This window comes from Fopius arisanus, unplaced genomic scaffold, assembly GCF_000806365.1.
Source record: "Fopius arisanus strain USDA-PBARC FA_bdor unplaced genomic scaffold, ASM80636v1 scaffold00015, whole genome shotgun sequence".
Lineage (NCBI taxonomy): Eukaryota > Metazoa > Arthropoda > Insecta > Hymenoptera > Braconidae > Fopius > Fopius arisanus.
The window spans coordinates 1,292,527-1,306,185 of NW_011887754.1; the positions used below are offsets into that span (position 1 = coordinate 1,292,527).

At 38.6% G+C, this 13,659-nt stretch overlaps 2 protein-coding genes and 1 non-coding gene across 3 annotated transcripts in view; 1 reads left to right on the forward strand and 2 right to left on the reverse strand.

The window, feature by feature from the left end:
• The window catches only part of LOC105263643 (ETS-like protein pointed, isoform P2/D), a 29,177-nt gene extending 18,301 nt beyond the window's left edge, over positions 1-10,876 (reverse strand). Inside the window, exons 1-6 of the mRNA XM_011299968.1 lie at positions 10,856-10,876; positions 6,166-6,274; positions 4,960-5,010; positions 3,800-3,859; positions 2,470-2,587; positions 2,257-2,400 (exon numbers count right to left, since the gene is read on the reverse strand). Coding sequence (XP_011298270.1) covers positions 2,257-2,400; positions 2,470-2,587; positions 3,800-3,859; positions 4,960-5,010; positions 6,166-6,274; positions 10,856-10,876 — 503 coding nt within the window. The remainder of the gene's footprint in view (positions 1-2,256; positions 2,401-2,469; positions 2,588-3,799; positions 3,860-4,959; positions 5,011-6,165; positions 6,275-10,855) is intronic.
• Positions 4,431-4,503, reverse strand: TRNAK-UUU (transfer RNA lysine (anticodon UUU)). The gene has a single exon. It is a non-coding gene; the product is annotated as a tRNA-Lys (tRNA).
• On the forward strand, positions 10,327-12,857 carry LOC105263568 (solute carrier family 25 member 44). Its single transcript, XM_011299844.1, has 5 exons — positions 10,327-10,606; positions 11,017-11,331; positions 11,414-11,718; positions 11,969-12,155; positions 12,236-12,857. The coding sequence occupies exons 2-5, from the start codon at positions 11,157-11,159 to the stop codon at positions 12,553-12,555; spliced, it is 987 nt and encodes a 328-aa protein (XP_011298146.1). The 5' UTR covers positions 10,327-10,606; positions 11,017-11,156; the 3' UTR covers positions 12,556-12,857.
• The last annotated feature ends 802 nt before the right edge of the window (positions 12,858-13,659 follow it).

Consider the following 13,659-nt stretch of genomic DNA (forward strand, 5'->3'; position numbering starts at 1 on the left):
ATAGTGAAAAATTTAAAAACTGAACCAGCATCATTTCTGAGAGTTAAGAAAGTGTTTGTGTATTAAATACCATCATCCAACAGAGAGATTTAGCTGTTATCAACCCTGGACAACATGGTGAGTACCAATCTAATGATTGTTTTGGTCTACACCACCTCATATTTTTCCAGAAGTTATTTTCTTGAATACGAATGGATATGAATTTCAAATTGAAATACATAAGTCTGTTTGGAAAATTCAGGGAAATACGGATGATTCATCGTCCCAATTTTTTTGCAATTTTCCATTCATCCAAAATATTTCGCGAAAATATAAACGAAAAACAAAAAAACTGGATACTGAAACGTTGATATACCAATTTAGAACGCGGTAAAAAAGCTATGACGGTGGGTTGTGTCGAGGTAGCTAGAGGATTTGCAGACTGGGTTTTAAATTAAAATTAATCGCGAGCTGATGAACCCGGGTACCCCGTCAGTACTGGGGGTTGAGTTGAGGTTCTCCCTCTGACCAAAAGCGCATATACAATATTATATTCATTCCACAGAGCATACCACTGCTCTTTCATGATTCCTCTATTCTATTCCTCTTATCAATTTTGATAAAAAAAATGTCTTGAACCAATAACATGGGATAAAAATGACGGGAGAGCACTCGGGGATATCGTATTATTAACGTAAACTGCGAGTGAATAATTGACTCGGCTTAATGGCAGGGAGAATTACGAAGAGCGAGAGATACGTAATCCCCAGGTGACTGCAAAGTAGCCAAGGCTCAGCCGTTGGCAAAAGCCAAGTGCAGTATTCATTTGACGAAATGCAACACAACTTGAGGGAAAAAATAGAAGGGAGGAGTGGGCGATGTGTATTCATTGATTTATTGTACACGGAAAGAGGTGAACATGCAGAGAGAAGTTACTCCATATTGTTTGTTCTCGTTTATTCAGCTTTTTGTTACTATTTCCCCGGGGGAAATATATTTCTCCACAATGTGCCATTTTTACTCGTCTCCCGTTGGCTCTCGCTGTGCGAGATGAAAGCATTCTTCAATTATTCAATTACGTTTACTTAGAGCACGCGTGAGCTCAAGTCCCATGAGGACTTTGGGCTACTGGGGAATATTTCGATGATGTGCAAGACGCTATATACCGGGAAAGCTCTTCACAAATACCAGAGCATTATCGTGAAAAGAGTGTAAAATAGAAATAGAATGATGTCGCGGTGGTGGAGTATTTTTTATTCCACGAGTAGTTTCATGAAATATGGCAATGTATGGGCTGTACATACCGAGTAAGTCGTCTTTTCTTAAGAATTGGGTATGAGAAATATTTGCAGGCACTGTATTTGCTTCTTCCGGAAGTCAACACAGAGCTTCCGCCTGGAACGTAGGTTCGCTGGGAGATTTCAGAGGTCGATATTATAGTTTTTCTTTTCGGGGGATAAATATTGCGAGGGACAGGAAAATTGATGGTCAACATGTGATAATGATATCGCATTATCAATCTCATGTGTTTAATGTGTCTTTTTGGTTTCTTCTCGTCTGAAAGCTCAATGATTTATACATGATTGTCTTTTGGTTTTTTTCTGATGCAGAAAAAATAATGGAATTCAAATGATTTATTTATTTATTTATTTCATCTCGTTGGAAATATTCAGAGAGAATTATTATTTGACGTTGAGATGGTTCTTACAAATGAGAGAATGTGTTTGGAAGCTGAATATCAAGTACACGGTAGTGGGGAGATAAATCAGAGGTCGTTGGTATAATTTATGAGATTTATAGGATGGAATTGAGCACGTGGGTCCACTCTACTGTCCCCTCACACTTGCTTTGTCCAGAGATTTGTCACGGAGTGGGAATGGTTGTATCGGGGGTGAGTTTGGTACAGGGTTCAATCGCTCTTGACATCATACCCAGGGATTTATCTGGTATTTTCGAGCAGATCGAGGTTTCATGAGCCATTGAGATTTCATCCTCATTCGATTCAATTCAAATGACGTTGGCTTATCGGTTTAATGAATACGCAATGATACATCAATTTTTTTTGAGTTCCATTCACGAAGGAAACGTTAATTTTCGTAGGAGATCATTTGTACATTCAGTTTTTCACAAAAAAATTTGGGAGAGTCGCGAAAAAATGTGGTCCAAAATTCGGTTTTTAAAGTTTTGATTGCTTCTAGGTAGCTAGAGCTTGCTTAGCTTGGCGTTCGAAAATCCGAACTTTAGATAGAATTTTTGCCTTATTCATCATTCCGTCACTCACCGGAGGATGCATCCTGTGATGTTGGTGATGAGAGATTTGTTACAGTCGTGGGCTCGCCGTAACCACGATCCGTCGGCTCTTCTTTCACTGCAATACTTTCCGGCGGTTCATTACTCCTGGGACTGAGTTTGCTATTGCTCCTAAAAATCGACAATATCTTCACAGTCAAATCCATTGTACACTCGAGCTTCATTAGTCCATTCACTTACGCAAAACAATTAACTGGTGTTGCTGGACTCAAATCCACATAATTTTGTCCTGGATTTCCTGGATATTGTGGGTGATATTCTTCGCTATTTCTCCTACAATTGACTTCTTGCTTTACTCCTAGAAAAGGAACACTTCTGGTTAAATGATGCCAACAACCTGAACTGTACAATTCGGACTAACTGATGGAAAGACACAAAGACCTGCAGGAAGGCTAGGGCAATCATGCCTTGGTTGCCGCGTACTTAAATCTAATCTAGTCTTGTCAATGCTTTGGAATGATTTTGCGTCATCTGAGTGAAGGTGGTGTTGTTGAAGAAAAAAGGGCAGAGGACATAAGGGCACGTGTCGATGCGGAAGTTCGAGACGCATCGTTGCAACGGCACGTGAGGACGTAATGGTTTTATACTCCTAGGGGGTAGACTATTCATGATGATATATCGAATATTGCGGACTTCCGTGGGAAGGTTCATTCCCAAGTTTACTCAATCCACCGATCATTGACTTTTCAAACAAACATTACATTTTTTTTCTGCAATTTCGACCGATTTCGTAGACTATGGATTTTAATTAGCGCATGGAGGATGAGCCATGAGGTTTGTGGAAGAGCAAACATCCCTCGGGGTTCACGAAAAGCACACGCACGGAATTATGATATTACGATATTATAGGGGTGGCCAAGTTTATTGGAAAATTGGGTAAACAAAAAGAATCAATCTGCCTGATTTTTCAACGACTTGTGATGGGGATTGAGATTTATCCTGAATGATATTCATTTTGAGGGGATGCTAAAGTGGTACAGCTTGTAATCTGTTATCGAGATTTATTCGGTTAAGTGGAAAATTCTCACCCTTGGTGGAAGATTCCCGACAAATTTCGGAAGTCACTCTTTAGAATTTATTTTTCTATGGGACGTCTATGTCAAAATAATTTTTTTTTATTGCCTCAGACTTGACTAGAATTCTTTTTTATCGAATGAGACGTTTCTCAACTTCTGTTGAAATCCCAATTGGGAATCAAGCTATGAATAAATATCGAGTATGAGTATTGACAGATGTTATCAGCGTTAGGTTTATTTGCCGAAGCTATCAAAATTATCCAGCGAGAGATTACGCCATACAAACGTACCAAATGGAGCGTTCGGGCTCGTCTTCAACATTTCCGGGCGTAAGTTAATAGTGGAAATTGCTGCTTCATGCGCATATACGCGTGTACTAAATTATAACCATAAATTCGCAGTAGGATTTCTCATTTCCACGGATAACCAATTCCGCTAACCGATGCACACCAGAAGTAAATGGAACGAATATTGAATGCATCGTGATAGACTACCTGATATATGTTGAAATTCGGGAACGTACTGTTCACTGTCTTCCGTCTCACAGCTGCTTCCTGAAAATAGATAAATGCCATTTTTATGCGAGAGTGATCGTTTGGATTTTTGATCGGGTGATCCGAATCTAAATCGTTGGCCATGCTTAATTTTCTTTACATGGAAGGGTACGAAATGAGTCAATTCTCCCTCAGTCCCGAACCGACACACCCTAGTTTATCCTCTCCCCATTATATTCATCGCTTATGATGTCCACAGTTGGGTTATGCTGTTAATTGAAATTAATGCTCCCGTGAGTTGTCTTTATTTATCCAAAGATGCCAGTCATTATGTGATAGAGATTATTATACTAGTATGTGATCAGTCAAATATTTTATCGTCAAATCTTTTATCCACACATGGATACCTGTCTACGAACTCCAAGTCGAAAATGGCATATATCTGACAAACAAGTTAAAAAATTAGGTTTCCAGGTTTTCGTTCAAATCAAAATGTTAATCATCCTTTCCGTTCGAAGCGTTCATTATTGATCATCTATGATTTCTGCTGTCATAACAAATCATCTTTCATAATAAAAAATGATTTTTGATCATTTCCATCAAATTTTCATCTGAAAAATCAAAAAAGAAACGCCCGAACAGGGACTCGAACCCTGGACCCTCAGATTAAAAGTCTGATGCTCTACCGACTGAGCTATCCGGGCCATGGTTAGCCGGTTCACTTTGCTGTATAAGAGTCTCTCGTGTGACGTAAGCCATGACTTATCATCGGAGCGTTCCTGCCTTTACCCAAACTCAATATTCCTGCTTTACTTTCTAACAAATGCGGTTTTCTAATTGCTTTTGATTTCCGACAAGCAACACTCAAGGTTCAGGCTTTCATCAAATTTAGATCACATGGCTATCCAGCCTTAAGATAGGAATTGGCAATCTGACAATTATATGAAGGAGACGAGTACCCAGGGTTCATTGATTTTTTACGGTTTGCCAGGGAACTGTTCGTCGTCTAACGGAATTCGTGAATATCACAACCTAGCCACATGCTAGGATAACCTGATTGACCCTGATCAGGTAGTTAATCGGCTTCGCTTTTTTTATTAAGTCAGACGTTTTGGACGAGAACTTTACTGATTTCATTAGACTTGCTTAGAAATATTTACCATCTTGAAGCCAATGTTCTTGTCGGAATTCCGGGGTTGGATATAGAGAACCTGTAAAAAAATTGAAATGATCAGAATTGCCATTGCTCTGAATCCCTGTTTTTTTTTGTTCCGGCCGAAGTTAGAACAAGGAAAACTAGTCATGGATATAAGGCATTGAGTTCTATATGTGTGAGAGGATTTAATGGGTATCGTACGAAATTCGTCACGGGTGTCCACTCATCGATAACCTCGTTGTCCACACATCCAAGATATCGTCAGTTGTAGGAATCGAATCAGTGGGCAAATCACACCTCATTGCCCCCGGATAATGATGGCACTCTGGTAATTCCCTATCCGTAGATATTTTCTTAGTGGTTCAAAATGGATTCATTCTTACTCATCGTTGTCCTCCTCATATTGATCAACATATTCTATCATACTGTGTTCAATGTACATTTTGATTGAATCTGACAATCAATATTGACAATTGAGAGGGAATCAGTTTATTTTCGTGACGTGAAAATTTCAATACTCTATATTCTCAAACCCAGGAAAAATCAAATGACGTTCAACAGAAAAAAAAAACCGTTCGACGCGAGACGTAACACGATTACTATGGAGAAATTGCGGCATTATAGACGGTGATTGAGTTACGAATTGAAGGGTCTACCCCCCTGGTTTTGCGAACGAGACCAGCTCTCGTGGCATGCCAAATGCTAGACATAAAGTGTCAATCACTGGCATGCCGTACGCGAAAATTTATTTCGTTTTTTCAATCTCTTTTTCACGAGTGTTGTGAATGTCAATATTAAATCGCTTGAATTATGTTTCGATTCTTTAAGAAATGGAAATAAATTATTTCAACTGATAGGTCAATGTTGTAACGGAGATAAAAAGAAGTCGTTCGTCTGCTTTAGTCCATTGAACTTGTAAAAGATGAAATGAAAGACCACAGGGACATAATAACTTGGTTGATGCGTCGATATAAAGATATAGACTGGTCGGAAAGTCAACCTGCCAGTGACAGCTTTCCTTCAGATGAGGGGGGACTGTGGTGTCCTCCCTCTTGTAATCACGCGTCTACGCGTGCACTGAAAGCCACATTTTAGTTTTTACTCTGTGTGAGGGCATCAAAGAAGATGTACCTTCAAAGAAACTTGTACTACTTTCGATAGTCCTGATAGTGTAATACATCATCTAAACTTTTAGCTTCAATTTACTCACTGTGATGGCTTTTGTCTGATGGTGTATGATTGACTGGATATGCTGAGCAGTAGTTGGGGTTCAATCCGGGGTGCACTGACTCTGTCAATCTCGGAAATCCCTCGTTTGTCTGCAAAAGGATAAGATTTTTAATTCAAATTTGTTACAATTTTTTCATCAATGTCATTCAAATCAGAAGTTCAATCCGTTTGATCCACACGTTTGTCCGGGTCGTTTGATCATTTCGGTTTGTTTAAATTGTTGACAATTAATTTTGAAATATTATTTAATTCGAATTGTTTGAATAAGTTCGGGATTTGTCGGTAATTGAGCAAATGAATTTCAATATTTAAATTCCAATTTTCGTTTGGTAAAATCAATGAATGAAAATATTGAGAGGAAGGAGTACCGTAGGGGGATGAGTCGATAGAGTGAAATAAAATGCGGGATTGAAGTGAGGTGAGCTCGATTGTAGAGTGAGATGAAATACGAAGACGGAGGACATCCGGCGAACGATTGGTAGGTTTCCTCCTTGCGGAGCAATCTTGTGGTAAACCCAGTTACCGGCCCCCGTGAATTCTCGGTTATTAACGAGGATACCATCGTGTACAATTCGTGATGTATATTACGGGTTTTGCACAAATGAAATTTCAACCCTTCGATTACCACCCAAAATCGTCACTTTAACGTTGGCTTATCAAAGGTCAGGATCTGCCTCTGGGGGAATGTGGATTACATAGTTTTTATCATGTTTTGAAAGGAAAATCTCCACTGTGATAATAAATACGAAAACTTATCAGATAGACATTGATAATACGATCTCCCATGATGACTATTAATGACTACCATTAATCCCTAGTCTAATATCCGGCCGCGGTTTTAATTACATTCATCATTAATAATAGTTTTCCCATCCGTCTGCCAAAACCAGGGATAAAACCTCTTGGGTATTCACTTCTCAGTTAAACTTATAACATGCGTCAATGCTTCGAGTTGACATACGGGTCGATGGAGTGAATTAAAGGGCTAATGACTCGTGATAGAAAAGCACAAACACGGTCGCGTGTCAACCAGGATCGTGATCACTTCCCAGGACGGTGACTCGATTTTTTTTTTTCTGTCTCCCTCAGGATAAATGTTTCGATTTCATTCGATTCATTCTTGTAGACTCATCATTGCTGAATTGTTTGTCCTCGTGTGAGTCCCTCGGTGAATTTTATTGCTCCTGGCGAGGGGATTTCGAGGACTGCTTGTCTAGGTTGGTAGTCGCGTGCACTGAAATTGATGCCTTACTGTGACTATTGGGGTAACGCCCCGTTACTTCATTTTTTTGGGGGGGCTAAGGGGGGCATCTCTCTAAATGCAGGGGGAGATGCTCTCTTAACCGACACTCGTAATTCCACACTTCGATATGGTTTATAATAAAGTCATTCATGGAATTAGTTCATGTGAGAACTTATTTCGATAGTCATTGGTCATCGTTCAAATGGATTTTTCTTATTCCATGGAAAGGTCAGTGAAATAATGATAGCCAGGTTTCTCGAATATTCATTTATTTATTTATTGTCATCTATAGCCTACTCGACCGGAAATCCGAAATACCCGAAATCTTCGAATGATACTTGACATTCTTTATAAAATTTGGGTCTACATAAAATAAATCGAGATGAAGGGGGAAATTGAAGTTCGTTGCTGAGGTACTGTGGATAGGTTTCTTGTAATAATTGATCTTCAAGATCTCTTGGTCTTTCAACCCTTCAGATTGCCTTCTCCGCTCTTTTCGACTTTTCCATGAGATGGCTACTGGGGTGTGAAGACAATACTACACCAAACAATAGTTTTTTTTCCATCGAACATGAGGGAAAAGTTGGCCGTCAAAGAGTCGATCCGGCTAATTGGTTTCTCTTGATGAGACTTTGTTTCTTCTGTCTGAGATTTGGCAGAAAGGTGTTGATCAGAGCTTTCATGCGAGATTTTTTTTTGTAGAGTACAATAGGATTTTATTCCAGTATAAATATTACTTTACCGGAATTGATTGGAATTCAGAGGATTTCTTGAATTGATATTCGAAATCTAATCCATCCCACGGTACTTGGCGATTCGGATTTCGAATTTTGGATGTCATATTGTGCAGAACGAATGTAGGATTTTTGAGTGAAGTGAGATGTTTACTTTCCACTTGTAATAATTATAGGAGATAGATGGGTCAGAGCGTGACAATGAATTGTAACGTCAACGCCCAAGAATAATAAACTTCTCATGTTTGATGTAGTCGATATACCCCTCAAGTGTCGATACATGGCACGCGACAAGAGTGTCCCACGGGATCCAAGTGTCCAACCACCCCTTTTGTGTCCTCTAAACACGTAATTGTCACTCCCCACCTTTCCTGTATGCGGTAGCATCCCCATATCGGGGGTAACACGCTTTTACGAGGGGTGCCAAAACCCGTGGGTGGCCCATTCAGTTTTCCCCCTCTTCTTATTCTGTCCCACTCTTGCTCTATCTGTTTCAATGATTTCTATTCTTTTTTTGAATTTATTGGGTGTCATTTTACCCGTGATGTACCGGCGCTCTCGAGGACCACTTGATTTATGTTTGTTGGTTATGAAAATCGCGTGATTCCCACACAATTCTCTTTCTCTATTCTCTCCCCTTGACTGTTTTTTTTGCGAGAATCGTTAATTGAGATGACATGGAATGAGCATATGCTTGCACTCGAGTTTCCCAGGGTGGGTAGGATGGATGACACCTCGGGGAATTTTTGTTTGGGATAACCCGTGGAGGCGGGATGGGGTTGTTGGGAAAACACTTATTTGGGGAGATTAGGGATCATTGAGCATTTTTTATTTATCCGTTGATTCGGGATTTTTTTTTTCATTCAAATGTCAATTTATCCTTTTTTTGGTGTATTGGTTGTTTTACTCATTTATTAATTTGATTTATTTATCGATTGATGGGTTGATTTTTTTTTATCATCCTTGTCTATTTTTTTTCCGCTTTCTTTCCGTCTTGATTATTCATTTTGTGGGATTGCATTGAAATTTCACATGGAAATTCGAGAGACAAAAGAAAATTTCAGGATTTCGGCATTTTTTTTTTTCACCGAGAGTAAAACAAATCCCAAAAAAAATCACAGCAATGAAAAATAAAATTTCTTCAATTTCCAATTATGATAAATAAAAAAGAAACTTGCCATTCTCGATAAATCCGTTGTAACAGGAACCTGTTGGTCGGGAATGCTCATCATCTCGATTTTAATCACCAGCACTAATCACTCAAAAAATCCTTGAGCCACATCAACACAGTATATCGTACTAATGAATTAAAATTTTTTCTTCATACCGCAGAAGTATCAGTTGATCGCGAAAAAAAAAAACGGGAACGATCGCGAGATGAACCTCAAGGCTCGAGTGACTTGATCAGCTCTGAGGGTGAGAAAACAAAAAGTTTTCCAGTCACCGGGAAAATCCTAGGGGGTGTGCACTCGTGTCCTGGGTAGCTTTGGTACCGCCCACTCTGTAACCACCCCCGCGAGTATTCACTCGTATTCACCACTTTATCACGAGTACTCCGATTCCACGGTATCACCCCCAAACCCCTAAAACAGGGGCGGGGCCTCACTCTCATTGGACAGAACTTTTTGTTTGGTGGTTTACAAGGTATTCGTGCTATCCTGACTCCCTGTACTCTCTGTCTACTGTGCAGTCCTATTTTTTCTCTCATTTTCTTTCAATCCCTTTCCAAGGGAATTGGAATTCTGGTGAACACGTCAGCACAATTCTATCACAAATTTTCACTCCAACTTTTCGACTGGTTCATCGTACACCCGACAACCTACGAATATCACATGAGATTTTTTTTACTTTAGTTTTGTCATACCCAAATCAATAATATTTCCATAAAAATGGAAAAAAGCACCGAAATTTTCTGGGGGATGAATTTTTTTTATTGGAATACGTGGAATTATTCATGCAATTGGTTTTGGATGATATTTAGGCTATTCTATCCCGCCGAAATTTAAATTCATAGGGATTCGGATTATTAACTTGTCTTTTATCACAAGCTGGTCAAATAACTTGACTTGAAAATCGTCAATAGGTGGCGGTACTTTTGAAATCCTCAGAACCACTAGAATTATTTCTCATGTCCACAAATCACATGCGCAGAATGATAGAAAATACGCCCGGCTGATAAGTAAACTGGAGGGCTTCAGCTGTTCTACTTTATTCAGTTCATCACAGAATCGTTAGGATATCTCAAAATAATCCACCCCACTGGAGTCTGTACCGTTTGCCATAAGAATTTCATCATTGCCTGATTCCTCTGATCGATGAAAGCGATAGGATTTTATAAAATGGTGTGAACAAGTAAAAGTAATTGAAGGGAAAGTGAATCTTCTCCATCTCCAAAATAATGGCATGTTCATGTCAGTGATCATCGGGCCACTTTGTTACATCATGTAAGTTTGCTCCACTGATTATCGAATCTTCATTGTTACTCACTCCTGTCAATTGTTCTGATACATGACTGTGTGACCTTCAGCTTCTGAACAATATTTATTCAATTCATATAAATAATAATGGGATTATTCCACTTGGAGCCTTCAGAATTTCCTTGGTTTTTTTCCTGGGATTTCCTTGGTTTTTTTTTCCTCATTTCGATTTCACCCCATGCTGTATTGTTTATGGCACATGTCTCATGGTATTACGTCGTTGATCTTGAGCTCCATTTCGTCTATTAATATAATATAATATGACATATATATTCGTTTACCAGTGTCACACGTTCGTGTTGCTAATATTTTTTATCTTCTCCGACTTGGGGTCGTTAAGCGTTGATAATTTGGCGTTTTGTAAATGGTTTTTTCAGTTTAGTAATCGGGTAGGAATGCCCAAGTGTCAGTGAAATGCGCCAGTTCAGGCAGTGTAAAATTACAAGTAACATTGGAAGGAATAGAAACTATTCCTCATTTTTGCATCTGAGTCAAACGATTGGACCAAATCCTCAAGATGTCTGCGGTAGAGGCACCACCTTTCATTCGTACCATAGAATGGGACATGATGGACAAAACAAAATTCTTTCCTCTGAGTATGCTGTCGTCGTTTTCCGTTCGTTGCTGTTTGTATCCTCTGACCGTTATAAAAACAAGGCTGCAGGTACAAAGAAAAAATCACATGTACACAGGCAAGTGAATTGTCAGAAAGGGGAGAGTATTTTATTGGTGGTGTTGGTCAGCGAATGATAATCATTGTCATGATATTTGCAGGGATGATAGATGCCTACAGAAAAATATACAGAACAGAAGGATTATCCGGCCTTTACCGAGGCTTTTGGATAAGCTCAATTCAGATAGTCTCAGGTGTATTCTATGTATCGACGTACGAGGGAGTAAGGCATATACTCAGTCAGGATCCATTCACAGCTGGACTGGATTCCAGAATCAAAGCACTGATTGGCGGTGGAGCTGCAAGTGCTGTTGCTCAAACCATTGTTGTTCCCTTTGACGTATTAAGTCAACATCTCATGGTACTAGGTGTCAATACAAAACATGGCAAATTGGTCTTTGATAAGGTGATTTGGTGGTTTTTCAGTCATTCGATGGTTAACCGATGAAGCAGGATGGGAAATTCACAGAAAAATCGAATATCTGAATTTCAAATGAATTTTATTCGAGTCATTGAAATTCAGGCATTTGTTTTTAAGAAGAATTGAGATAGGATTGTTAGGAAAATTTCGTAGAGAAAATTCATTCCAATATTTCCATCTTGAATTAATTGAAATTTTAGTCTTATGAAGAAATATTCATCCGAGGTTCTTTCAGATGGGCATGAATCCACTGGGACTCAATCTATCTCCAGGTGTATCGAGGGCATACATTTCTGGGGAAATAATTAAATTAATTTATCAGCGAGACGGTGTCAAGGGATTTTACAGGGGCTATGTTGCATCTCTCTGTGCATATGTGCCTAATAGTGCATTGTGGTGGGGTCTCTACACGTTTTATCAGGGTATGTGCTATCGATAGAATTGAAAGTTCTTTTTGTTTTCACTCGAGGTTTTATCCATTCGTCGAAAAATTGTGTTCTAGATGAATTAATTAGAGTTTTACCGTGCTGGGTATCTCATCTATTCATCCAAGCAGTGGCTGGAACACTGGGTGGATTTACAACAACTATTATAACAAATCCTTTGGATATTGTGAGAGCGAGACTTCAGGTTCAACGACTGGACAGTATGTGTCAGACATTTAGAATTCTTTGGATTGAGGAGGGGCTTAGTATGTTTAAGAAGGGATTATCAGCGAGACTAGTTCAATCTGCCTGCTTCAGTTTCTCTATAATAGTCGGTTACGAGACTATCAAGCGAATGAGCATCAATGATGAGTACAAGAGCTTCATCCGTTGGTGAAACAAATGATTGAATTTTTTTTAATTAAATCATGTGACAGTTACCTAAAGACAGTGAGAGCAGAATTTCATTCCGTAACCAGCGTGCAAAAATCTTTCGTTTCTTTTTTTAATTCTTCAGTGGCAACCAAAGCATCATGTAAATAAGGCAGACAGTCATATTTATATTTATGTAAATATGGGTGAAGTGTTTCGCACGTAGATCGTACATAATAATTATTGTTGTATCTGAGAGGTGGTATTTGTAAATGGTCTGTACACAATGACGAGTGGACATCGTGAATAGAGTATTTCAAATTGAAATCATAGCTTTTTTATTTCGCTGCGTAATTTATTATCGGGCAGGTTTTAATTATCAAAATTGGTTTAATTATGAATTAATCGGGAATCTAGTGGATATGATGTGCATTAATTTTTTTTCTGACTGCATAATCGAATCCTTTGAAAAATTATTGGAGCTGCAGAAAATACTTACCGTGTCACCACGACTAGATGCTATATTTACCTGATGAAAAGAAATGAGTTACACAAATCAAAACGTGAAGATGATTCTGGGATATGAAAAGACAAATTAATATCTCTATATATATGTATTATAAAGGACAGCACTGAGAGACACATTTTTAAGGTACTTAAGTGGTCATACAATGGATTCATCAGCTTGTACATGAGTTACAATAGTGTTGACATTTGTTTTTTAATACGACCTACTCAGAAAGAAGAACAAAATCATCTTAAAAAAAAAATTAAAGAGCATTGAGTTTTTAAACAATAAAAACAGACGCACTGCGTTTCTCTCCGATGTTAAATAGTCATTTATAATATATATTTTATATATATTCACAATAATATTCCATTTAAACAGTATTTACAAGATGATTGAAAGGAGAGAGCAATCATCGCACTGATGAATCTTAGTTACAAACTCCTATCGATTGTTTTACAATTTTATCTCTCCCAACTACCCCCTCCCTGGCATTTACACAATATTGATCAACTTATCGGTTATTCCAACACCTTAATTTTGTTTCTAGGATAAAAATTCTCATCTTCGTAATGATCACATCCAGTGAATCGCCATTTAATCGGCGATAAATCTAATATC